Here is a 25,680-nt window from a genome sequence, read left to right on the forward strand (position 1 = left end):
AATAAAACACTGTGGCAAACATATTCTCTTATTGCTGGTATAGTAAAAGTTTATTGACTTTTATTGAAGCTGTGCTGCTCCAACAAAACCTCATGGAGATTATTCTGGTTATTTGATATAAAATGATTTACAACACATAATAATAGTTAAACCAGTACATAAGAATTGAAGACAACAGACGTTTTTCAGTATACAGTATCAAATAGTTTCTGTTGAACATGAGTTATTTGTGCGCTGTAATACTCATCATTAAAACATGGCTGCAAACTTTCTCACAATGTAATGAAAAAGTTTAACAGAGGCTCGTTGAGAAGGATTGTCAAAGGTTTCATGTCAGGTAAAGCTGTGAACAGAGCAGACTGCCCCGAGGAGCTCGACAGACAGCATTTTTGTTTTTACCGATTTATGAGGTCCATGGGTTTGAGTGACATGTTTAGTCATATTTAACAAGCAGAGAAAGGAATAAAAAGAGTGAGAAATATAATTAAGAATGCACTGCAGTTTCATTTCTTTTCATTTTCTTCAGCGAAACTATGACTTTGTGTTATTTATACTTCTAAGGACGCCCTTATGACTCCTGGGAGTTCCTGAGAAACAACTGAGGTAGTGAATGTAGTTCGACCAAAGCGCTACTTCCTTGCCTACTATGTGGCCTGTTTGTCTCGAGGGGTGGGGGATAGGGGGTGGCGGGATCCTTTCTCCAAAAGAAAATGTACTGGTATTTTTCCTAAGGAACCCTTTGGGCGTTCTCGGATACATTGTTACAGTCTCTCTGAATTCATTCTCTCAGTTACAGCTCCACATTTACTGTAACAATTTCACAATATTACAGCTTCCATAGGACTCTATGTTCACACCTAAATTGGGTGTCGCCCATGGTGTGAAGAGCAGATGGTATATGAACTCTTAAACTAACAGTGTTATGACACATTGAACCATGTTACACCACAGCAGAGGGAAAACGGTAAGTGTGTCCGACATTCTTTCACCAAACAGTTGCAATAGAGGAAAAAACACTAATAGCACCAATAAGACCCACGTTTAACACCCTTAACACCTCTGTTTCCCTGAGAGATCAGTTCACCATGAAAAGAATATTTCACAACTTATTGTTGTGCTCAGGCAGAAACCGCGATAGATGAAATCCTGCACCAAAACAATACCTTTTTTTTCCCTCTGAGGTCAACCATCCACTTGAACATTCATTGTTTCTCAGTGCCCTCTCCCCCACTATCCTCTAACTGGACAGTACGACTACTTAAATACGTATGTGTGTGTGTGTGTGTGTGTGTGGTAGAGAGGGTGTTGGGTGTGTATAGGAAATGCTTCTGCCTCTCAGTAGCCGTATGTCTAAATTTAGACCCCCATGCCTCCACTGTCCAACTGTCACAGGCTGAGTCGGATTGTCGGGCTTTCAGGAAAGAGACTTGAGGCGTGTTGAAGTTAGGATAAATTGTATGAGTTCTGAAAACAGGGTGGCTATTAATACCTTGCTATAGTGCCCAGAGGTCAAGGGGGCGCATACATAAAAATAAAGTGTGTAAAGTTTGTACGAGTGTGTTATGTTTTCTCTCTCTTTTCTGGAGATCTCTTTTGTCCAAACCACGTTATTGAGTGAGAGAAAATAATATCTGACCAATAAAACTTAATGATCAGTTCACTAAGGAAATATAATGAACTCACATCTACTGCAGCTGCTGAAAGGATGTGGCCAAGTGATAAATACGTGCACACTTGGTCATAGTTTCCACTCTGAGAATCAAATTTGACCAACTTCCTTTTATAAGAAATTGCAAAATGGCTGTTTTGATTTGACGCTCCGGACGCCTCCTCCATTACTTTCTCACTTATTTACTTCACAGAAACAATTCATGCCTTAATCGAATTTGACTCAAGTGCTAACCCAGTCAAAATTCAAATGTATTTCCATTCCTGACATGTTTTTCTACCCTCAAAGGCTTTTGACCTTTTTTTCATCCACAGAGTGCAGGAAGCAGCAGTAGCTGGGGACCATTTTGCATCCTCCTTGTCTATTTGATTATGAGATGTGTCTGTTTGATTGTCTATTTGGAGAGCAGCACCTCCTTTATTGACTTAGCTCCTGACAGACCCTCCAACCCCCCCCACCCACTAACGTAATTTTGTTCTGTGGCATCGTTTGTCAGACGATTACAGGGAGGTGCCCCAGTCAGTTTCCCTCTGAGTTTGCGTTAATGAGCTTTGTCATATCATTGTGAACGAGACGCTGCTGTTTACATAGCATTTCAAGATGAAAAAGAAGAAGAAGACATTAAGAGTTGTCAAACTATTACTGTGTGCTTAGATTATGAAAGAGAGCAGGAATGTGGTTGTGGGCTACATCACTGACACCTGCAGAGGTCTGATATTCAACAAGACATCCTCTCTAGACCCCATGCTGGAAATGTATTCACTGTGACAGATAAGGCGAACAGCATCACAGCCAATACATTTATCCCTCAACTCAAAGATGCTAAGATATCAGCTCTTACAGAGCGAATACAAGAGGATTTTAAAGGATGCTGTTCAAGTAGAACACATGTTGAATATCTCTGAGTCCAGGAGGTGGAGGTGGAAATTTAAATATAAACCATTTAAAAAATATATAACCCAAACTATTGCACAGCTCGAATTAAACCGAGGTTTCACTTATCATTTCTAAATGTGTATTGAATAGCATTTCTGCATCTTATTTACTTCCCAGTTAAGTGCCTGCCTGGCAGCGGCGAGTTATTTAATCCTCTCGCTCCCTCTAGTGGCGCAAAGAGCGTCGTCACTCTCTGGCGAGGTTAGAGGTCACCGCAGAACAAACATGGCCGCCTCCAGTAAAGCGACCGTGGTGCTGAAGGCTGTGAAGAAAATAACGGTTCGGTTTTGTCCGTTCGAGTCCAATGTCCGGTCCACACGGTAAGAAGTGTGTCTGTGTCGGCTGGTTGTGTTGTTGCGTCGTTTTGTTGAGTCTGGACTGTGGAGAGAAGGAGGTTAGCAGTCTGTGGAGGAACCCGACAGTGTCTCCAGACGGCAGTCAACCGAAGCTTGTCTTATTTAACGCTTCTGACTGTGACTATTGGAGTGAGAAATATGATTGTGGATGGTGCTGTCGAACCTGAAGCGACTGTGGCCTCAGTTCACAGCCACCTATTTGTATAAGTGTGCCCCCCCCTCTGCGCAGTGCTAGCCTGTACATAGCATATGAGCTAAAAGGCTTTATACTTTTCTTAAAGGCACAGTCCCGAAAGTAAACCCCTCTCATTAGCTGTCAATCTCTCTTCAGTCAAATTTCCTTTCCATTTTGTCTTGAATGCACCCGAATCTCTCTCTCTCTCTCTCTCTCTCTCTCTCTCTCTCTCTGCTGTGTGTGGGAAACTTGTATGATTGAGTTGTTATTGCTGTTAACCACCTGATGTCTGCAGACACCCTGAACGGCATCCACAACAAAAATGATTATGATCACATGAAAAACCAGCGTGTCTACTATCTGTACTTTAGCGGTGGAAGATATATTTACTGTTTTCCTTAACTGTTAGTTTAAAAGTGGCAATGCCACTTTGTAAAAATTATCTCTGAAAGTTCTGATTTGACTGCCGCACTTAAATATGAAAATTCAAAAATACTTTTTTCCCCGGCATATTATTGTATTTTTACTTAGTATATTATCATCATTACTGATCATTCATTTGTGAGCAGAAGTAGGGCTGCCACGATATCAGATGATCACTACACGATAATTGTGGCCAAAAGAATTCGTGACAACATTATTATCAAAATATCTTCAGAAAATTGAAAAGAAAAAAAAGAAAAAGAAACTGCTATCAGTCAAGTTGAAGTTTAACGTTGTGTACGGTGTGTTTTGAATGAATTGGACTCATACAGGTGTAGAAAGGTGGAGAGAGAGTCTGTAACCATATCTGTACAAAATTGTACAGAACAAATTGAACCAGATGAGCTGATAAACAAAAGATCCAGAAGGCCTAACACCTGCCATCATGATATGTGTGTTATTAACACAATATCAGTATTTAATTTTTTAAATATCACAGTCATTGTTAATACTGGTATTTCATGACGCCCCTAGTCAGCAGTATTACAGTGTTGTGGCTGTTTTAAAGTGTGACTCATTTTAATTGCTCTGAATATAGTTTGGCAGTTTTATGCAAAGAGATAAGTTCATCTTTAATATTGCATATAAGTAACATCTGTAAAACACAAGAGCAAAAAGTACAATATTTACTTTTGAAATGTTTTAAAAGTAAAATGTTTGAAAGTAAAAGCAAAAAATGGAAATGCTCAAGTTAAGTATAAGATCCTCAAAATAATACTGCAGTACAGTACTAAAAATGTACTTAGTTACTAATGTAATCAGGCAGAAAATACTGTTGTTGCCCCACAGGGAGTTTCTGGCCATGGTGGGCTCAGAGAAGGCCAGGTCTACCAACATGAACTGTGAGGTGATAGCCATGGTGAAACATGACAAGTCAGAACCAGAGGTGGACGTTACTTATTGTAAGTATTATCTGACTATATTGAAATTTGTGAGAGAAGATATTTCACTTTTCATCCATATACTAGAAAGTAATGACATGTGAGAGAAGAAGTAATGATCAAAGAGAGATTGTTCACTTTGGTATTTATTTAACCTCATACTGAAGCAGACTGAAAAAAAAATAATAAAGGCATCGTAATGCATCTTGAAAACACTTAAATTCTCTGTTTTGTCAATTACATTGACCTAAATTTGATTGTCTTAATATAGCTGGAAAAGCCTGCAGACTCCTTCAATGATTTCCTCACATAAGATTGGGCCAGAGCTTGAAGACATCATCGTGACCTGTTCTTTATTATTTTAGGTAGCCCACATTGGCCCCTTTTATAGAAGATCTTTGAGACATGCTTATGCTGAAAGACAATACGCAAAAGTAAATAAACCTAATGCAGCAGTTCAACAGATGTGCTGTACTAGTGTGTGTGTAATTAGCAAGAAGTGGGACTGTAAGCCCAGTATCAGTGGCACCCTTGCTTGTCCATTAAGGTTCATTAAGTCATACTGTACGACTTATTTCACATGAACTGTCACTCACATTGTATTAACAGTACTTAACAAAAGCACTAATGTCTGCCATAGGTCAGCACAGCATTGTATGGAAGTAGCCAGTCATGTTAGTTGACTTTTGCTCAGAGTTAACTTTTCACATTTTTGCCTCTTGTACTCCTTATACGAAGAGATCAGTCATTGTGGCTCTATGAGTCATCTCATTGTGTCTTTGTCTTTCCTTACTACAGCAGACGGGGAGAGGATGGTGATGAAGGGAGCAAAGTTGACCAGCAGCGAAATGATGAGTGCGTTTCAGTCACGGTGTTTAGCCAAGGACCCACAGGCAAAAGCTGCAGCAAAGTAGTGACGATCTGTGTGTTGAACATACCTGTACTGAATTTATCTGTATTTATCTGTGTACATTCTTGGGTGTTTATAATAAAAGTATCTAATGTGAATGTGGGAGTTCTGGTGTGAATTGACCTTTGGCTCACTGAAGCTAAGCTATGCATTGATCATGATGTGATTTAATTCGGCCAGGAAAGAAATTGAGTCAGTTACTCCATCTCCTATTGAATCACTCATTCCAAATTCCTCTGTCATTTTTTTTCTGTCAACATGAACTTTATTACAGTCAAACTGAAAAAAAACAAAAAAAAACAAGCGCCGCATCCTGTTGTTAGTGGGGAAATGGTTTGAACATCCCCATCAGTTATGCTTATGTTCTCCATATTAAAGACAATTGAAATGCTACTAACTGCTAAAAAACACATGCTGTGATCAGTACAGGGTCATGGTGTGTCCTTGCATAATGTGTCATTTTCCTGATAAAAGAGACCATTCCAGCGTTTTAGAGAACATTATGCAAGCTCCAACCTTTGACACAGCAGGCTTACATGTAATTTGGCACAGAGTTTTAGATGCAGCCTCACTGAAAAGAGAAAAAAAAACCTTTCACCCAGTCACGGATAACTGAAATCCTGTCCTCTCTGCTAGTTACCCCCTGTTCTATTAGCATCTTTAACTTAATGGGTTTTCTCCATGAATGGATTCTTCCATGCTTTTCATATAGACAATTGTATTTTCATCATTTTTTTTTAAAGCATTAGCATGCTCATGATTGGTTTTACCATTCATATTCATATTCTACATTAAATCACTTCAATGTCTTCCACTATGAAGGCAGATAAAGTTGGTACCACCACCAAAGGGAGGGACCCTTTCTAAAATGCTTCACAAGTTGTAAGTTATCATTTAGTTAGGAAATCATATATTCATTCTGTATGGATCAGTGATGAACCAACACATTTTGGATTGTGAGGTTAAAAATCCGAGGTGCTGCTGTGTTCCTTTCAACTTAAACTCTTAATGAGAAAACAGAAGCTGGATTTCTATTATGTGACGTGTCAGGCTGCGATTGGTTCCTCCTGCGCGTCTGAATGTCGGGCTTGCCCTTTAAAAACGCTCCGAGCCTGTTCCCACACTGGAAGGGAGTTGAATCCGGAGTCACACCACCGGCTGTTGTTGAGGATATCACACCAGAGACTGCAAACATGGTTGACAATTTTGTTGGAACATGGAAGATGACTTCCAGCGAGAACTTTGACGACTACATGAGGGCAATTGGTAGGAAAGTTTGTGAATTATTTGATGGCAAAACAGTAGAATAACTTTCCAAAAAAAAAAAAAAAAAAAAAAAAAAAAATTGGACTCTGAATATTTGGATTTGCTCATCAGCGCACAAATGCAAATGTTTCCAGTGTATTAAATGAAGTGCATTTTTGATCTTGTCACGTTCATGTCGCCTTCCCGCTCTGCAGGTGTGGGATTTGCAACCCGGCAGGTGGGGAACCGGACCAAGCCCAACTTGATAGTGACCGTGGACGACCAAGGCACTGTGTGCATGAAGTCTCAGAGCGCCTTCAAAACCACTGAAATCAAGTTCAAGCTCAACGAACCGTTTGAGGAGACCACCGCCGACGATAGGAAGACAAGGGTTAGTGTGATGTGATGGACAGGAAAAAAAAAAAAAAATCAAACTAAATCACAGCCGTCAAGAGTGTTTTCTGTGCAGGGAGTTCACGGCTTGTCTCTGTTCTGTAACCCTGCAGACCGTGGTGACTCTGGAGAACGGCAAACTTATACAGAAACAGAGCTGGGACGGCAAAGAAACGAATATCGAGAGGGAGATCACAGATGGGAAATTAGTAGCGGTAAGGATTTTCTTTATTTACTCCCAATTATTTTATATATTTCATTTCATTTTATTTTTAATTTTGATTTTTTTTTTTTTAATTTTTTTTTTTTTTTTTTCCAGGGGAACTGAAACTTTTAAATGTCTTAGTTTAGTACATGTTGTGGTCTGTAAAATCTTTACTCTTTAGGCATCTTTTTTTTTTTTCTGCATTGTTTTTAATCACAGTTAGGCCAATTAAGGTTCAGTTGTCTGCCGGTGCAAATGTAATTGTAATGTCACTGTACTCCTTATGAAACAGGGCGAAACAGTTCACTTGAGTATTATAAAGACACAGATCCAAAGAATCCCCTTCTGTTCTGTTTAAGGCAGATTGCAGTTACATCATGAGAGACTTTTAAAAATTCATGTGAGGCATAAACTTACTGAAAGTTCGAGAACCACACACTGTAGAAATATTGTTCATATTATAGCCTTGTGTGACAGCTGCAGCTTAAATTCTTCCCCTTATTCAAAGCACATGCGGGAATTCGTCTTCACCATCTTTTCATCTTCAGGCCGCACCTGATTTCTCTCCTTTTCCCCACAGAAATGCATAATGGGAGAGGTTGTCGCAGTGAGGACGTATGTGAAGGAGGCATGATTTGGGGGGGGGGGGTGTCCCCTCAGCCCACTCCTTGGATGCATTGCTGGATGACAGGCTCAGTTCAATGAGCGTAATACCAAACTGAAGTAATGGCGTGTTCTGCTCTCCTTATTCTTTATCTTCATTGTGTTGCCAAAAATCAAATTTCTGTGCCTCTGTTTTCCAACATGACACATTTGGTTTCATTTGGAATTGTTGTGGTGATTTGAATAAAAATGAATGGAAAACTGTCAGAAATGGTGCCTCTGAGTTAATTTGATGTGTTGATCGTTGTCAGTTTGTTTGCTGTTTATTTGAATGGTGAAATTTCCAAATTCAGTAATGGCATTCCTCAAAGCATTCCAGTCATTGGGGCATGCTGAGGAATGCTGCACAATAAACGTGCTCTAATGGGAACATGTCACTTAATCTGATGAGGTGATTTCCTGACTTTAATGGTTTATTCCCATGCTTGGTGAATATTACTGTAATTATTCCACATGCAATCACATTTTCCAGCTGTTTTGGCTTGCACAGCTCCTATATGCTTCCTTATTTTGGTCTGGCCAGACAAAGACAAAAGAAAGGGTCCAAACATATTCCACTCTTAAAGGTCGAGAAGCAAACAGTCAGCCATCCATGTTGTCAGGGACTCCTTGAGGAATGTGAACTCTTTTTAGGAGTATCATGCACAGAGTTCAGTCAGGAAATGTAGCCCCTTTTCCTTTTTGGGAGGTCGAACATTTCCCATTGCACATGTATTGGCAGCTGTACGTACATGGAGGAACTAAGAACATTATGGGTTGTCCCAATAGACGTCCCCGCCCTTTGGCTGCTGGTCAAGCGAGTGTGTGTGTGTGTGTGTTTTGGGAGGGGGGGATTGTTCCAGAGGCAACAGCCACTTTCCCATGACAGGAAAGGGAGACGATAGTACTGATTGGACCTAATGGCCAAAACAGCTGAAACAGGTAGAACTGTGGGCCAACGCTCTTGTTCCCTTTGTGTGGACAATGGTACTGGCAGCAGCTGAGGACATACAGTATTTGAACTTTTGGGAAGATGCCAAGTGGATGAGAACATCACAGTGGCTAGCAAAGTTCACCAGAGCTGTATTAGTTTGTCATTGACTGTGTTTTTAATGCTGCAAATATATTTCACCTCTATAGCCAAGGAGGCATTTCTCTTATTAATAACAGCAAGAGTAGCACTGTAAGCGACACAGCGCCGGTCGGAGACAGTTAAAAGGGGTGCAATTTCATTTAACCTGTTCCCATCCATTTCAAAAGACAAGCAACTTGGCATCGCAATGATCTTCATACAACCAAGCCTGGATAACCCATCCAGCAATAAAGATGACCAAGACCTCCAGGGGTCCCAAAAGCTCCAGGATCAATGTGTCAGTTTGTTTTTGAGAACCTGCAAACCTTTCAGGGAATTTGTATCACCAATGTACAATATCAACTGGACCTTGCAAAATGAGGTAATCTTGTGGCTCTCTCTAATAATCTGTACCTGATACCTTAGAGGGAGCAAAAGCCCAACAACAATTACTGTAGCCTCCTCAAACAGGTTAATTCAGCCATATCACCAACTGTTCAGAAATTAAGTCGAATATTACTTTTCGCCTGTGCGATGGCATTGCTTTTAACACAGACCTGTTGGGGTTTATGTGGGGTTTACTACTGGCTACATCACTTCTGCGGTCTGGCAAAAACAAAAAAAAAAAGAAATCTTTCCTCTGTGCATACTGTCCAAAATGCTATGTATTCTGTAAGCACATGATAAAAGTGCTCTAAAAACACGGTCAGTTTCTCACAGCCAGAAAGAAAAGATCACATCTGCTACGGATTGACTTACAGGTGCAGTGCTTGTGATCCACAGGCGTCCCCGTCACTTTGTTTAGATAACTGCGGGGAATGAGGCTGATCTCCACCTCCCCGTTCTATCTCAGACATCTTGATTTGATGGTCCACCGTGTTTCCTAATAATCTAAAATATAACTTGGAAACGGGGGCCGGAAACTTCAAGCTAACTGAACAAAATATGAGTCACATCTGCAAGTGGCTCTCAGTGAAGGCTTTTTTAGCTTGATTACTGTATGTGAATTGGTGGGAGCTGTTCGGTACTGAAGAAGAATACAATCTCAAACTTGAACAGTGTGCAGGAGGCAAAGCATCTGAAAAAATATTTTCTAGCCGAAGGCCCAACAGGAGAGAAAAGGAGGTATTCCACTGGAGAGGAAAGGTCCTGATCTTCCTCTGCTGCCCACGGTCGACGGAGGTAAACCTTACGTCAGCAGAGTGGTTTCAGAGTGCAAATTAGGAAACTGTTTGGGAAGGAGGAAGATAGTGAGAGGCCTGCTGAGAGTTCACTGGCAGGATAAACTGGAGTTTAGACATCCACTGTTATTGTCCTCAGGTTAGGATTTTCCTTATACAGTACTGTCATGTACAAAAAATACACTAAGGTATATGAATAACACGGCATATGTAACATGACTCTGACATTACTCACACAATGAAAACTGCTGATTTCTCCCCTTAATGCATGTCCTTTGTCTGCATATGTTTGAGCGTGCGTGTATGTGTGTGCGTTTGTGTGTGCGTTTGTGTGTGCATTCTCATGCCTGACAGACAAAGGTATCTTGTTGACACTGGATTTGCTTTGTGTTCACGAAGACTGTCTTGGACTTTACAAGAATGAACTCACATCCTTTGCATAACATCTGGAAAGCTCCACTTGAGTTGTTGTGTTGACTCCCTTCCTCTGCTTGTCCTTAACTTAAACTCTGTCAAACACAAACAACTTTCATGTTGAAGTGGATCAGCAGGGCTGAAGATACACTGATGTATGAGCTTTAAATCCTCATGCATTACATGATGTGTGACTCCTGTGCTTAATTTCACGTTGCTTTATGTTGCTCCAGTAATATAATCTGGAGTTTGACTTTCCACGTCATTTAAAAGTAATTCATTTTGTAGTTATTTCGTTATTGTTTATCTGTTTATTGGCTGTGGTCTGAGGAAGAGTGATGCTGAGGATTGCTGACCTACGTGGTATGAAGTGTGAGAATGGCCTGTATTGTCTGCAGATGTAAACTGTCAGTCACAACAATGCAATCTGGAAAGCAGGGAACAGAATTTGGACTTTTCTAACTGAGGAATGTTAGGAACAAACTCAGGGACAAAATATTACCTTTGTTTTTTCCACAAGCGAGGAACTGTGAACATTAGGCTGATAACAGTTTCAAAAAAAGTGGGAGATTATTACCTTGGTGATGACACAGTTTTTATTTCAGACATGTGACTACGACTGAGGTTAAGACTGTGTATATGATATAATTTTAAGAAGCTTAAGGCGGGTGACCTGACTGACCAGCAGTTTTTTCCAGCCATTTTCTGCCTTTGTCTCTTACTTGTCAAATTAGACAATAAAATCCAAAAAACCTTCTTTCAATCACAACCACAACATTGAAATGGTAAGACTGTACCTTAATATGTCTGTATCAAAATGATGACACAAAAACATTTGCTTTACAACAACTCGATATCAGCTTTCTCACTGTGGTTTGCTGTTGAGTCTGAATGACGTTAGTTTCAGGGAGGGAAATGCAAACAAAAAGAGAATGAGGAGGTGATCATATCTGTACCTACTTCTCAAATCCCACTCTGTTTTTCAGCTCAGGTTTCTGCTTATGGGTGGGGATGACCTCGAGATCACTCACTCATAACATTTCACATTCATCAGTTTTACCTCAATCCTCTCCACAGGGCTTACAGCGCCCAAGATCAGTCTCCACGGGCAACCAAACAGCTGGGCAGAACTATGTCAGTTGAGGCCCTAGTGGACAGTAGGGGAGGCTGGTTGCTATGCAACAAGCTTCCTCGCCACTGACCCTCTCAATCCAGTTATACTTGAGAGTGGACTCGGATTTCTTCAACAAGTGTCTGAGTGTTATGCAAGCCGTGCCCTGTCTGGTTGCACAGAGGCAGGCTGCGCTATCATCTCCCCAAACACAGGGAGAGACGAGCCCGTGATTCCAGGAAGGGGCACTGTTTTGGATCAAGGATTCCAGTGTAGACATCTGGATTACTCCAAAGACTTTTGAAAGAGCAATTCATTTGTCTTTATATAAAGCAAATCAACAGTCATTGTTTTAATCTGCATCTGACAAGTGGCATAATTAATCCACTCACACCCAAATGCCAATTTACTAAATCTAATGCAGCCTAATGCATTATACTGAGAGGTGTTTCTGTTGTTTAGCCAATCCTCCTCCTCCTCCTCATCATATCTATAGGATGGACAAAATATAATATAATACAATACAGTTCAACAGCCCCACAAACTGTAGTCTTCAAAACGATCATTCAGTACCTAATAAATTGGAAACTGTGCATAGACTGCTCATGTGGGATTAGAGCCTATTACAATAAGGAAATGTAACACTTTCTTTTTTCTATTTTTTTTTCATTAATTTAGTTTGAAATGCTGAAAAAAATCTGAGATGTGAGCAGTGAATTGAAAGTCTGGAATTAGGCCACTCCACAGGGATGTCAGAGGTCAGGGTCAGACAAAGAATGCAGACAGAAACTTAATTAGTATGAGACTTATTAATATGTTTGATCTGTTGGATTGCATGGTTACTGCTTAGCCTTTCCATTGTGTAAGAGGCTAAGTATACTTCATATTCAAAACTGACAATTAGCCTTAAATGAGCTGCAGTCATTTGGCAGTAAGATAAACTCTCCTCCATGTATGAACCTTAAATTATATGTTACAATAGAGCCAGTGTTTCAAACTATTTTTACTCTAAGTTGCAAGGGTGTAGAGCCAGCTGAAAATATAACCTCTACTCTATACGAGGAAATACATTTTAGCCTTTGAGGAGACCGTTAAGAATCAGTTTTTCAAGTCATCCCCCAGGAGTTCCTGTCAAAGCGAGGCCCCTGTGTGTCACTGAATAGCTCAGAGGAAGGACGGTGGAAATCTTTAAAGTGAGGCTATACAAACCAGATCCTACACAATGGTTTTCCCCTTGAGAGCACACCAACCCAAGCTCGGCCGGCACCACAGCTTTTATGCTATATACATGCATGTTTACCCGCCTGTTCTTTTGTCCGTGTGTTTGTGTTTTGGCATTTTGCTTCAAAAGCAGAAAAAGAGATGTCCAGCTAGGCATTAAAAAGTCAGGAAGTGTTGGTATTTTCTGTCTGAGTCCACCACCAGTCATCGCTGTGTTGTGCACAGCTATCCACTCCTCCTCTCTCTACTACTGTGTGACAGGACATGTGATCTGTAATCTGGAGGGAGGTTGATGGTGGTAAGGGGAGTGAGGAATGGGGTGATCATTAAAATGAGTGTGCGTATTTGTGTGTGTGCTTGAATGTATGTGTGTGTGTGTCTGTGTTGAACCAGATGGGAAGTATCATACTGTACATGGTTCCTGTTTGTTCACATTAAGCCTTCTTTGTGCTCAATCCTCTGAAAGAACTCTGTGACTCCGTAACATGCAGAGCAGTTTATTTTACAGCCGCAGCATGAAGAGCATGAGCGGAACTTCTGTGAGGGGGAAACTGGGTTCAAACACTACATTATTACATAATCATGTAAAAACTTTGCATACTCAGTCATAAGGAAGATGCAGATTAAAGAGTTACATATATTTATGCATTAAAACATGTAAAATATGTAAAAGCTACAGGCCGCATTACAAAATTTGGCTATGTAAAGTAGTGACCAATGAAAGAAGCATGCTGAGAATTTGTAGGTGGCAGCAGACATTACAGTCTGAAGTTTGACTTTACTTTAGGGCCAGAAGAACAATTTGTGCCAGACGATAACAACAGCCTGTCTGTTGTACCTCATATGATAACACAAACAGGACCAGATTTCAAGGAATCTAAGAGAATGAAAGCCATGGAAAGGTAATGCTTTGTTGTGGTTTTTGTGTCTTAAGTATGCATGCAGCCTGACACACACACACACACACACACACACACAAACATAGATACTCTGACCTTCTACTGCAGGTGGTATGGCTGAATGGTGTGGGTATTTTAAAGGTCAGACTATGCTGTTTGTCTGCCCTGGTTTGAATGGCTCACATTTTTCATCAACAAAAAGAGGCTGGAAGAACAAAGTATGTTGGGCTGGGAAATATAAATGAATGGGGCAAAGAGTTTGTCAATGGCAGAAGCTCTGTATGTCACTTTTCTTCTACTTAACAAATACACACAGCATTTCAGCCAGTGCCAACAAATGCTGCACTCTCACAACATTGTTAATCATGGTTGGAGTATATGCGTTGGTTGTTGAGAGGATTTATTCAGGGTTCTCATTAGCTGGAAGCCAAATTTACCACAGAAAAAAAGGAGCTATAATTATCTAAGTGAGTTTGTCAATACTGGAATATATGCATTAAATGATGCTACATTTCATCACTGACTGAGCACAGATAGTTTGAACTTGACCTTGGAAACATTATCAAACAAACAATAGGCCATCAGGAAATTTGGCCTGATGGACACTGTGAGACGTACTGTAGACAACAGGCACTTCCCCACAATGCACTGGAGAGATAACCAAAGCCTCTGATAGGCGGTAGGAAAACGGAAGCCATTAGTCACAGGCTGACCTTTCTCCAAGAGGCTGTCAAACAGACCATTCAGCAGCTTAAAGCCAAACAACAAACCTGAGATTAATTAAACGACTACAAAGTTTTCTTTTTATAGGTCTCCTGTAATGTCTGTTGCCAAGTTGTCAATCAATGGATAGTCACGGTGTTATAATGTACAAGAAGGCAATAACAGCACATCACCAGCCCATGAAGCAGCCAGAGCTATTTGCTAATGTATCTGCAGGATAGGAGTGCATTTCTTTCAGTTGTACAACTATAAACCTGAGGTCTATAGGTTTACAGCTGTTTGTGTCAACGCCCGTGTGAAACTTACCGAGAAATAGCTCAGCTGCCTTCCCTGCAATGCGCAGCTGCACGTTAAACAAACAAGCACCCTCTGTGGGTCAACTCTTATGTTAGCTCTTTGTCTAGTCAGGGACTTTAGATGGGGCAAAAGCAGAACTGAGAGTAAGGCATGTGACTAAAAGTCAAGATCCTGACACCTACAGTGCATCCGGAAAGTATTCACAGCGCTTCACTTTTTCCACATTTTCTTATGTTACAGCCTTATACCAAAATGGATTAAATTAATTTTTTACCTCAAAATTGTACACACAATACCCCATAATGACAAAGTGAAAAAAGTTTGCTTGAAATTTTTGCAAATATATTAAAAATAAAAAACAAAAAAAATCACATGTACATAAGTATTCACATGACACTCAAAATTGAGCTCAGGTGCATCCTGTTTCCACCGATCATCCTTCAGATGTTTCTACAACTTGAGTGGAGTCAACCTGTGGTAAATTCAGTTGATTGGACATGATTTGGAAAGGCACACACCTGTCTATATAAGGTCCCATAGTTTACAGTGCATGTCAGAGCACAAACCAAGCCATGAAGTCCAAGGAATTTTCTGTAGACTTCCGAGACAGGATGGTATCGAGGCACAGATCTGGGAAGGGTACAGAAAAATTTCTGCAGCATTGAAGGTCCCAATGAGCTCAGTGGCCTCCATCATCCGTAAATGGAAGAAGTTTGGAACCACCAGGACTCTTCCTGGAGCTGGCCGCCCGGCCAATCTGAGCAATCGTGGCAGAAGGGCCTTTGTCAGGGAGGTGACCAAGAACCCAATGGTCACTCTGACAGTGCTCCAGCGTTGCTCTGTGGAGAGAAGAGAACCTTCCAGAAGGACAACCATTTCTGCAGCACTCCACCAGTCAGGCCTGTATGGTAGAGTGGCCAGACGGAAGCCACTCCTCAGTAAAAGGCACATGACAGCCCGCCTGGAGTTTGCCAAAAGGCACCTGAAGGACTCTCAGACCATGAGAAACAGAAATCTCTGGTCTAATGAAACAAAGATTGAACTCTTTGGCCTGAATGCCAAGCATCATGTCTGGAGGAAACCAGGCACCGCTCATCACCTCGCCAATACCATCCCTACTGTGAAGCATGGTGGTGGCAGCATCATGCTGTGGGGATGTTTTTCGGCAGCAGGAACTGGGAGACTAGTCACGGTTGAGGGAAAGATGAATGCAGCAAAGTACAGAGACATCCTTGATGATAACCTGCTCCGGAGCACTCTGGACCTCAGACGGGGGCGAAGGTTCATCTTCCAACAGGACAACGACCCTAAGCACACAGCCAAGATAACAAAGGAGTGGCTTCGGGACAACTCTGTGAATGTCCTTGAGTGGCCCAGCCAGAGTCCAGACTTGAACCCGATTGAACATCTCTGGAGAGATCTGATCTCCCCATCCAACCTGATGGAGCTTGAGAGGTTCTGCAGAGAAGAATGGGAGAAACTGCCCAAAAATAGGTGTGTCAAGCTTGTAGCATCATACTCAAAAAGACTTGAGGCTGTAATTGCTGCCAAAGGTGCTTCAACAAAGTATTGAGCAAAGGCTGTGAATACTACAACATGCAGAGGAAGCTGTCGCACAGAGGTCATCATCATTTGGACTGCTGAGCATGTGGGGAGGTTTTCTAAAGTGAACTGTTGCTCTGGAGGGACCACGGGGAAACAGCACAGTCGGGTCTTCATAAAAACTTCTGCTGGACTGGCTTAAACTGTTTTGCAAAAATTTACATTTTACACAAAGTTTTTCTACTAAAATATTCAAGGGGTAGGTAGTATCCAACAATTTTGGCAAAGGTTAGTCTTAAAAGTAGCACTGTGGTAAAATTAGGTCACCATTTAATATTTTACCCAGTTTACCAAACATTTATTGGTTGTTAAAATCTTAAACAATATTTTCATTGGTTTTTACCTTTTCCTATAAATCTATACATCTGCACTACTTTTTTGACAACTTGGGGCAGTGCAATAAGCCGTAAACACATCACAGACATATTATTACATTACAAAGTCGATATAGAGAATATGTTGGAAAACAGTTGTCTATTTACACATCCAGCTAATAGCAACATCAGCATTTATTGTGTCACTATGTTCAACAGCTAGTTACAAAATATGTCTGTCTTCCCTTTGGTGCTGAGCAGGTGGCATACAGCAGATTCTTTAGTAGTTTCAGCATTCATAGTGAGGGAGAAGTGAAACAGTTAAGCTGTGGGCCATAAAAACCCAACGAGTTAAAGGGTTTAATATCTGGGTGGTGTGTGAGGATGAAGAAGAATGGGAAAATGAATAAGAAACAAAGTGATGGGGGGGACTGGACTTTGGCAAGAGATGAGGCAAAAAGCTGAGAAGTGCTGTAAGTAAGAGGGGAAAGGAAAGGAATGTGGTATTGTTACATGATAGACCTCTCACCTCACCACAGTGTGCCAGCAGCAGGGGCGGGGAGGAGGTGAGTATGTGCAGAGATGTTAAAGATGCAGGAAATAAAGGGAATTAGGTGAGGGTTAAAGCAATGAGGAGGAGGAAGATGAGGGGAATTTTACTTGAAGCAGGAGCCAGTGGGGGAGCAGTTGTACTCTCACTCTCCCCTTGGGTGTTCCTGTCAGGGCTCCAGGGAAGCAGACATAATTCACTTAATTGGTTCTCACTGTTACACATACAAGACAAAGCCACAGAATCTCAGAGGGATTTTTCTCTTCTCTGGGCCAAAGGTAGCGAGGACTTCCCTCTGCTGCCTCAGCAGATGAAGTCGTTTTTTTGTCTTTATTCTGGTCACATTTTCCATGCATCAGCTGAACAAAGTTGTATCTTTTGCTAAAACATTGATCATTTAATGAAAAGAACTGATCTGAAAGGGCACAAGCACAAATCACAGTAAAGGAACATCTGTGTAAACATTAGAGACTCTAGGATCAGAGAGATTAATCCTATTTGAGACTGTAAATAACTACTTTGGAAGCTGAATCTTGTGAATATCTGTGTTTAGTTGATAAATTAAAACAATCACATAAATGGTCTTAGTAACTTGACCATAAATCACAGGACAGCTGCCCTCCCCACTCTCTCAGAAATGGGATCTGAGCGACCTCTTTCCCCACATTCTCCGACTAATGCTTTGACATTTCTTTAACCTGCGACCCACTAGACACATTCAGACTGGGCTAAATCACTGTGCACTAAGAGCTTAGAGCAGTACGTGGTTGTACAAGGCAACGTGTCAGCACGAAAACTGCATGAGCATAGAATAAAGCCAAATCTGCAGAAACCTAAGTTCCTAAGTTCCCACATGAACAAGAGTGGAATATTTCCCACTGGATTTCCTGACAAACTTATCTGAATGATAAATTTAAAGATCCGAGAGTCACTGCTTTTTGTAAAGTGCCTTTTCCACCCCAAATCACTGGCTAAGACCAGTGATATGCTGTTATCTAGAGGAACCTTTATGTAAACTGTGATTAAATTCTGTGACTGTGAGAGTCCTTCATTTTAACCACTGTAAATAATGAGCTCTGACACTCTGTCAGTCTGCTAAAAGGCAAATGCCACTTAATTTAAGATTTCATGTTTCCTGGCCGTATGATTCAAGATAATTTAATTAAGTGAGCATAAAAAAACTCTTCCTGAGATATTCCTCTTTTTAAATTATCCTCAAATTTGCAAAATATATAAGACCAATAGATGCACATGTTCATCTACTGTAACTCTTAAAAATAGTCGTTTTTTGTGCAAGGAGAAATAAGGACTGTATCTTGGGAAAAAATAGACCAAACACACAATAAAAATGGGTTCATGAAGGGCATTTCCAAGCAGTTAAGGTTATTTGTTGACCTTGTTCCCATAGTGTATGTCTAGGGGCATGGTACACATCCTGTATAGACACAGCAACCTTTTTTTCACAGGAACTGAACTGTGTGTACCTTTTAGGCTCACCCTCCTGTCTGCCTCACACTCAGTGGTGTGAACAGAGTTTCTAAAGAGCATGAGTAAAAATGAAATTAAGGGAATGAAGGGGCATATATTAGCTAAGAAATTCGGGTGCACCCATGGTAGAAAGAAACATTTTCCCTATAACACTGAGTAAAAACGAAGCGTGTAAATGTACAGTCATGAGGCTGCTGTGTGCTATCACTTAGCCTCCACAGTCGACATGACTCCACCATAAGAGCATGTGCCTTGTGCTCTGACATTAGAGTTAAAAGAAATGAAGAACGAGAATAGCGCACAGGTATGTACTGGCTTCAAAGGTTTCAAAAAAGGGCACTTCTGCATTCAGACACTGTGTACACTGCATTACAGTCTCCCAATGTTCCCTGTATCATTAACCTGTTATGTTGAGTAAAGCTAGATTACTTAATTGATCTCAGCCCATAAGACACACATGTGACCTCTCCTGATGTAACAGTGTGCTCAATATTTGCTCAGGGTCATTTGGCAGATATTTGTCTTATATTGCTTTCATTTTACCACATCTCATTAATGACCACTGCATAGGCCTGCTTTTTAAAAGGTAATGACAGTCAGCTTGTGTGGCTGAAACAACTGAAAGGACCCTTTTCAGACGGCAAGAACAGAGAGGAAATAAAAGAATACATTTAATTTCAAATATCAAACCAACCATCAAGTGGAAGTTCCTTTGAATTCAATATAAGATATTTATCTGTCACACAATGCGGCCAAAATGTTCATTTATATGACTTTCATGTTTTTTTGAGCTCATCATACATTTTGCATATATTATTCTGATTCAATGGAGTAAACACTGTGGACATGAACTTCAGTAATGTCCTGACAACTACTTCAAAACTATTCTTCAATACTTTAGTAATACACATTTTAGTAAGTGTGCTTGGTTACTTTACACCCCTGAGTGATACATTGCTCAGCCACAGTAACCAAACTCCCCTATTCACTCACCCGTCCTCCAACATCCACACTCACACAGACACACACACACCTCCGAGGCAGTAATCCCACCAGGTTGTTGGGTTTCTATGGGGGTCAGCGTTTGCTGGACACAGCTTTTATTTGGGCCTGATTACTTTTGGGCACAGTCATCGTATGGCCTCTATCGACAGGGATAACGCCCATTGGGGTCGGATTGGTGTCCGCCTCACTGGCTCCATTCAGTGGGCCAGGCGCGGTCATTTAGAACTGGCAGACCTAACACCTAACCCACAGAATTGGGCCAGCCCAGTCAGCAAATATTACCCCCCACCCCTCCCTACCCCTCACCCCTTTAATCAGAGAGGAGGGGAGAGTAAAATGAGAGAAAGGGGGAGACAGAGAAAAAATTACAGAAGAAAGAGCAGAGGTGGAAGGGAAGAAAGTGGGAGCCATGAGTGAGCAACTCCTCCATATTGGGGTCATAGGGAAAGAGGGGCATAAAGGGAAGAGAGAGAGAGAGAGAGAGAGAGAGAGAAAGGCAGAGGGCAAGGGAAAGCAATCATCAGCTGACTGGCCAGCAGGTCTTTTGAATCAAAGCCACTTCCACAGCAGCTTTTACAGAGTTTTGAGTTTTTGACCTCGATGGCCTTTGTGGCAGACGACCAATTTGTCACTGAACTCAGATGCTTGGGATTCCTAAATGTGGTTGCAGGCCAAAAGTCAACTTCCCACTCCTGGGATGTACAACTAAATAGTTAAAAGATCTGGAAAGAACTAAGCATCTTGAAATATGCACAAAAGCACCTGTTTTCTAATTTGTTTACCTGAGCTCAAATTATTGTACAACATAATATCATGTATAAAGCGAGAACAAATATAATACTGTCATAAAATGTATGAAAAGAGATTGATCTGTTGGTTGTATTTGACTTGTTATGAATTTGGATCGACGGACCTCTGCTGCTCTCTTGTGGTGCAACTGAAAGGTGGAGTTCTAGTTAGGACCAAGAGGAAGAACATCCATTTTTATCCTGCAGTATATTTATATTGCCATGCCTGTTTGTCATAGAAATATGAGCCTGGGTGCAGAGAGCCATTCACTGTAATAAATAAACAGAACACTTCAACTTGGTAAAAGAAGTCATTTAGTTCATGGTGACACTGCAAGGTTAGTGTTATTGGCCTTGTAAGCTACATAAATTGAATTCCTTTATTTAACAAGTACAACACTCATCAAAATTGCTAATGGTGAAATTTGGTTATAATGGTCAACTTTAGTTATTTAGCCAATGTAAATTTATGCTCTCCTTCATTCGACACTGTTACCGTGTGAAATTTGCTGAACCTGTTTCACCCATCATGGTATACATCTGTTCTTTAATTAAACTTGTCACATTGAAGTAACTTAATAATTTGGTGATATGGCATTAAATTATATCTGAGAAGAGATCCACTGGGCACATTTTGGTAAAATAAGAGGACCAAATAATATTATCATGAAGTGGTCTATAAAAGCCGTACAAATTCAATTCATAACAAATGTATTTTTAACAACTGTGTCATAAATAGTCTTTGTTACCACAAGCTAAAAGTTAATTTCGTGACTGATGATAGAGCTGTTAATGAACATTGTGAAAATACCGAAAATACACAGAATGCTCCTTTAAATGGCTCATACCATTAACGACTCCAGGGGGGTTGTTCACAACATTATGGTGTTTACCTCACATCTGCAGCATAAATAAAGTAAGTATTTTATTTATTATTGACAAGTAACTGTTTTATTTGAATTACCGAAATATTATACAATTACATCGATCTGGAAAGTAACGTGTAACATGAAGCAGTTCAGGAAATCCCTGTAAAAACACACGTTAGCTAGCGCTGTTCCGATAACCAGCAGGGAGCTAATGACCGGAGGGAGAGGAGGATTACCTGCCGGCGAGAGGACGCTCAAAAAGACTTTTATGACAAATTACATGAGCCTGTGGAGTGGGTCAGACATGTTTGCGACCACGACGAGTGACAGCCGCCGTGACGGCCCTGAAACCGCCGCAAAAGAGCCTCAAGCGACCGTTACAACGGAATACTGCGCAAAGTTGCAGCAGTGGATGTGGCAGTATTACTGGGGGTGTGCCAGCTGGCAGGGCTGGGTGGCCCTGTCCGCCTTCCCCCTTCCGCCGCCGTGCAGCTTCCCTCCGCCGGGGACAAGTGCTCAGACACCAGCTACACCTGCCTCGACCTCCGGCGGTGGGCAGCAGGTGGCTGACATGCGAAGCTGGTACAGCTACCCTTATCCCATCGGTTTCCCCGCATCCCCTGCTCATCCGGATGGTGCCCGGACCGAGCAAAGCTCAACCGCCGCCCCGGCCCCAGCTACTGCTGCCCGGCAGCAGAATGGGGATCCACCTCAGGGAGGTGAGTTAACTCTCCGTTTAACAGAGAGCTGCTGTTGTAGTCAACACATTGCTCCAGTTTTGTGTGGGCTTTATTTTGTATAAGCTGGGTCATGAGTCTCTTAGGAAGCAGGCTTAAGTATATGGTCCTGTGGAAACAAGCTTATATGCTTAGAGTCTTTCTAAGATTTCTCTCAGTCCTCTGAGAACCACTGGTAATATTCAGTATAGTAACTGCTCAGTGAGTCCAGATTATTGATTTAAGTTTATAAATCAGGCTAATGCAGAACTTGTCCCATTTTGGGGGGGAAAAAAGCATTTTCAGTGTACTTTTAATTTGCTTCACAGGAAGAGAGTACACCATCCCCTCTCCTCTCCAGAGGTTCCTGGCAGAAACAGTGGACTTCTTTATCCTGTTTTGTGTGAAGGCCACCATTGTGCTGTGGATCATGCATCTGAGTGGGATGAAGTGAGTAAAGCTTAAGAGGGAAACAGAACTTTTGACCTAAAAGGATAAACAAGTGAAGACAACGAAAACGGAGCCTATAAAATTTTATCGGCCACAAAGTTCTTATTATAGTTTTTCTCAGGCTCAGCTGGCAGTGTTGTAACTGTCGCTCAGTTATGCAAAACAGACAATTTGCATGTCCAAATCATTGCTTTTATGACAAGTTGCTTCACCACTGAGATCCATCCTCACACAGGTGTACTCGCTCTCCTCTTTAAAGGGACATTGCCAAATTCATTACCCACTTCATTGTGGAGGAGATAGATGAGAACACGTCCATGGAGGACCTGCAGAAGATGATGGCTGTAGCTCTGGTCTACAGGGTGCTAGTGTGTGTCTATGAGGTGGGTCACATTTCACACTGCCTTGATATGCGGGGTATGTAAAATTATTCACAATATTTTAGCTGTTGAAAAATCACATCAAGTTGGGTAATTCATGTTCATTACATTAGTATGCATGGTCATTTTTAGCTGGCTAGAAATCAAATTTAGTAATTGTTTTGTACTGTTGATTTTGACCAAAAATATAAACATGAAACTTGATATTTGATACTGATATATATTTCCAAGACATCATTTACACTGATCCATATACAACATATAGTAACGTTGCTTAAGTCTGCAGGGAGGAGAAGTGAGTGCTGAAAAAATCTGGGAGTAACACTTTAATACTACTTTTATTGGAGTGTTGCATGAAGATTTTTCCTAGCTGAAGAAAACACAATGTTTATTTGTAATTAGAGCAAATGCTAAGGTGACATATGTATGTAACATTTCCCATTTTGTCCATTCACATTCAGTTCAAGCCGCCTCATTACCACATGCACTTGTTTAATGGAGAAGAGTCAGGCAGAGTCAGAGTTCCTCTGCAACACAACATTGTTTCCCAGGACAGTGATGCAACATTGCATTCATAGTTGCCTGTGATGAAGTCATGCATCAGGTCTCTTGTTTGACTTCTGCATCAGTGGCTTGTTTTCCCAGGTGGGAACCACCGCTGGGACACTGGGGCACCTCTGTACAGACTAATGCCATCTGGCATGTTTCCTTCCATGCTTTTGACCTTGTTTGTGTGAATCTGAAAATTAATTTCTTGCTTTTTTAACCCCTGTGTCGTATAATACATTGTTATGACACAGTCAGGGAGTCTTCTGGGTTGTTGTTTGACTTTTTTATCCATGATGTCCAATCAGATCATCTGTATTTGGGGTGCTGGTGGTGCCACTCCAGGGAAGTTCCTGCTGGGCTTGCGGGTGGTGACATGTGATACATCCACTCTGGTCCGACCCAACCGAGTCTTTGTGGTCCCAGCGTCTAATGTTTCGCTCTCTGCGTGAGTGATCACATACTGTACAAGTTACTTTTATTTGGGGAGAAGAAACAAAGTATTGATTTTAATGGCATATGAGAGAGCTGTGTTTAGGTAACACAGGCCTACTGTAAATTTAATATTTAGATGAAGGCACTTTACTTCTTAACATTGTAAAATATTCTGATCTAGATTTGCCTTTAAAATGAGCATTTCATTGTCCCAGTGGAAATTTCTCTTGTCTCTGGTCGTTTCTAGTACATGTAGAGCATCTATCTGGGGCTTCTCTAACCTCTTGCTTTGTCTTGGTTGTCACAGCTCCACAGTGCGGGCGCTGAATAAGAACTTCTCCATTGCCTTCCTCTTTCCTGTCTTCATCACTCTGCTCTTCTTCCAGCACAACAGGACTGTGTATGACATTGTGGCAGGAACCATAGTTGTCCAACAAAGAGGGGGCAGATAGCCTCTCCTCCTGCAGCAGACTCTCTTGCACTTGGTAATGACAAGGTGTGACAGACCCTTTTTGTGCTGCGCATCCTGAAAATTACATGTAAATCAGTCACAAATGACAACAGCAGCAACAGCAAAACAGAGATGCACTGGCCCATTTCTACCCTAGATCAAACTTGAATTGAACTCTAAATGGGATGCGTAGGTTTCAGCCTGGTATGAAAAGAAAAAAGGTTTTTATTTTTTACCACTGGATCAACCAATAAGCTGAGGAAACACTCTAAAGTATTTCGATTTTTGATGATTGCAATGTACGTTTAGCTGAAAAGGGTGCTGTCCAATGTTTCCAGAATATCCTGAAACTTCTCCTCATGTGACGAGAATCTTGTGTTTTGTGTTATGTCATAATAAATTGTTTATTTATTTTTGAGAATCTGAAAGCTCCTATGTGTAGGAATAGAAAACTCTCACTGGCTGTACAAAAAAAGACCCCAAGATGCCACCAATCCTCACAGCGATTGTCTTATTTTTCTATGCCCTCAGAATAATCTGACACATGACACAGACACAGAGGATTTCTACACATAGGAGCTTTAAAGCAGGTTTAAACATTATTAGCTTCTATATTTTTCTGAATAGCTTATACACATTATTCTTTTCTTCAGAGTAATAAATGTAAGTCAGATGTTAGGTTTGCTCATGATTTTTGTTTTCTATAGTGTTCAGCCTCATAATTACTCATTGAAGAAAAATGCCAGGCTTATTTGTGCCTATGGATATTTTGATGAAGTATTGTTTTGATATCTTTCTGCCATGGTGAAATATAACAATAATTATTATCCCTGGTGTATGTGCTAACACAGGAATCTGTGTTTGTGAATTTTCTGCTCATATTTTCTCATGTCTCATGTTTTCTGACTTGTAAATCTTGTGACTCAGGGCAGCTGTTTAGCAGAACCACTGTTTGTCTCAGTCGCATTATTGAATACCGCAGCTCATGTTAGGTTTCTACTGACAGTATGCACAATGTAAAACTCGGACTAAAGATTGTTCATATTTTATTCACATCATATAATGTTGTTTTAGCAGAGTTTACTCAAACCCATGCGCTTATTTCAATCACCTGAAATTTGGAATCAGGTTTTCCTGTACTGTACTGCACTAAGCAGTACCTTGTCTTGAGGTCTGCATGCTTATGAGTATACAGATACTGACTGCCAAACACAGCACAAACTTATGGTCAAGATTGTTAAAACTGACAATAAACGTACCCATTGTTTAAGAA

The 25,680-nt window shown here is 41.0% G+C and overlaps 3 protein-coding genes across 4 annotated transcripts; all 3 read left to right on the plus strand.

The window, feature by feature from the left end:
* The first annotated feature begins 2,767 nt into the window (after nt 1-2,767).
* mrpl53 (mitochondrial ribosomal protein L53) lies at nt 2,768-5,508 on the plus strand. Its single transcript, XM_071500540.1, has 3 exons — nt 2,768-2,925; nt 4,409-4,521; nt 5,299-5,508. Exons 1-3 carry the CDS (start codon nt 2,831-2,833, stop codon nt 5,412-5,414), a joined length of 324 nt encoding a protein of 107 aa, XP_071356641.1. The 5' UTR covers nt 2,768-2,830; the 3' UTR covers nt 5,415-5,508.
* Nucleotides 5,509-6,474: 966 nt separating this feature from the next.
* On the plus strand, nt 6,475-8,127 carry fabp4a (fatty acid binding protein 4a). 2 transcript variants are annotated; one of them, XM_071500538.1, is made up of 4 exons: nt 6,475-6,676; nt 6,871-7,046; nt 7,125-7,263; nt 7,834-8,127. In XM_071500538.1, exons 1-4 carry the CDS (start codon nt 6,490-6,492, stop codon nt 7,956-7,958), a joined length of 627 nt encoding a protein of 208 aa, XP_071356639.1. In that variant the 5' UTR covers nt 6,475-6,489; the 3' UTR covers nt 7,959-8,127. The 2 variants fall into 2 exon arrangements, with proteins under 2 accessions (XP_071356639.1, XP_071356640.1); XM_071500539.1 differs by having other exon boundaries at nt 7,162-7,263.
* Nucleotides 8,128-21,577: 13,450 nt separating this feature from the next.
* Nucleotides 21,578-25,680, plus strand: fam8a1a (family with sequence similarity 8 member A1a). The gene is made up of 5 exons (XM_071500801.1): nt 21,578-22,148; nt 22,475-22,595; nt 22,855-22,978; nt 23,830-23,969; nt 24,264-25,680. Exons 1-5 carry the CDS (start codon nt 21,641-21,643, stop codon nt 24,406-24,408), a joined length of 1,038 nt encoding a protein of 345 aa, XP_071356902.1. The 5' UTR covers nt 21,578-21,640; the 3' UTR covers nt 24,409-25,680.

The sequence above is a fragment of the Trachinotus anak genome, unplaced genomic scaffold (assembly GCF_046630095.1).
Source record: "Trachinotus anak isolate AG129_WGS33_773 ecotype Australia unplaced genomic scaffold, CSIRO_AGI_Tana_v1 ptg000016l, whole genome shotgun sequence".
Taxonomy (NCBI): Eukaryota; Metazoa; Chordata; class Actinopteri; order Carangiformes; family Carangidae; genus Trachinotus; species Trachinotus anak.

Excerpts from the sequence above, each read along its gene's own strand:
- fabp4a (XM_071500538.1), top strand. The coding sequence starts at position 6,490 with ATGTCGGGCTTGCCCTTTAAAAACGCTCCGAGCCTGTTCCCACACTGG. Across the intron at positions 6,677-6,870 it reads CGACTACATGAGGGCAATTG|GTGTGGGATTTGCAACCCGG; the intron begins GTAGGAAAGTTT and ends CCCGCTCTGCAG. Across the intron at positions 7,047-7,124 it reads CCGACGATAGGAAGACAAGG|GGAGTTCACGGCTTGTCTCT; the intron begins GTTAGTGTGATG and ends TTTTCTGTGCAG.
- mrpl53 (XM_071500540.1), top strand. The coding sequence starts at position 2,831 with ATGGCCGCCTCCAGTAAAGCGACCGTGGTGCTGAAGGCTGTGAAGAAA. Across the intron at positions 2,926-4,408 it reads TCCAATGTCCGGTCCACACG|GGAGTTTCTGGCCATGGTGG; the intron begins GTAAGAAGTGTG and ends GTTGCCCCACAG. Across the intron at positions 4,522-5,298 it reads AGAGGTGGACGTTACTTATT|CAGACGGGGAGAGGATGGTG; the intron begins GTAAGTATTATC and ends TCCTTACTACAG.
- fam8a1a (XM_071500801.1), top strand. The coding sequence starts at position 21,641 with ATGACCGGAGGGAGAGGAGGATTACCTGCCGGCGAGAGGACGCTCAAA. Across the intron at positions 22,596-22,854 it reads ATGCATCTGAGTGGGATGAA|GGACATTGCCAAATTCATTA; the intron begins GTGAGTAAAGCT and ends TCCTCTTTAAAG. Across the intron at positions 22,979-23,829 it reads TGCTAGTGTGTGTCTATGAG|ATCATCTGTATTTGGGGTGC; the intron begins GTGGGTCACATT and ends ATGTCCAATCAG.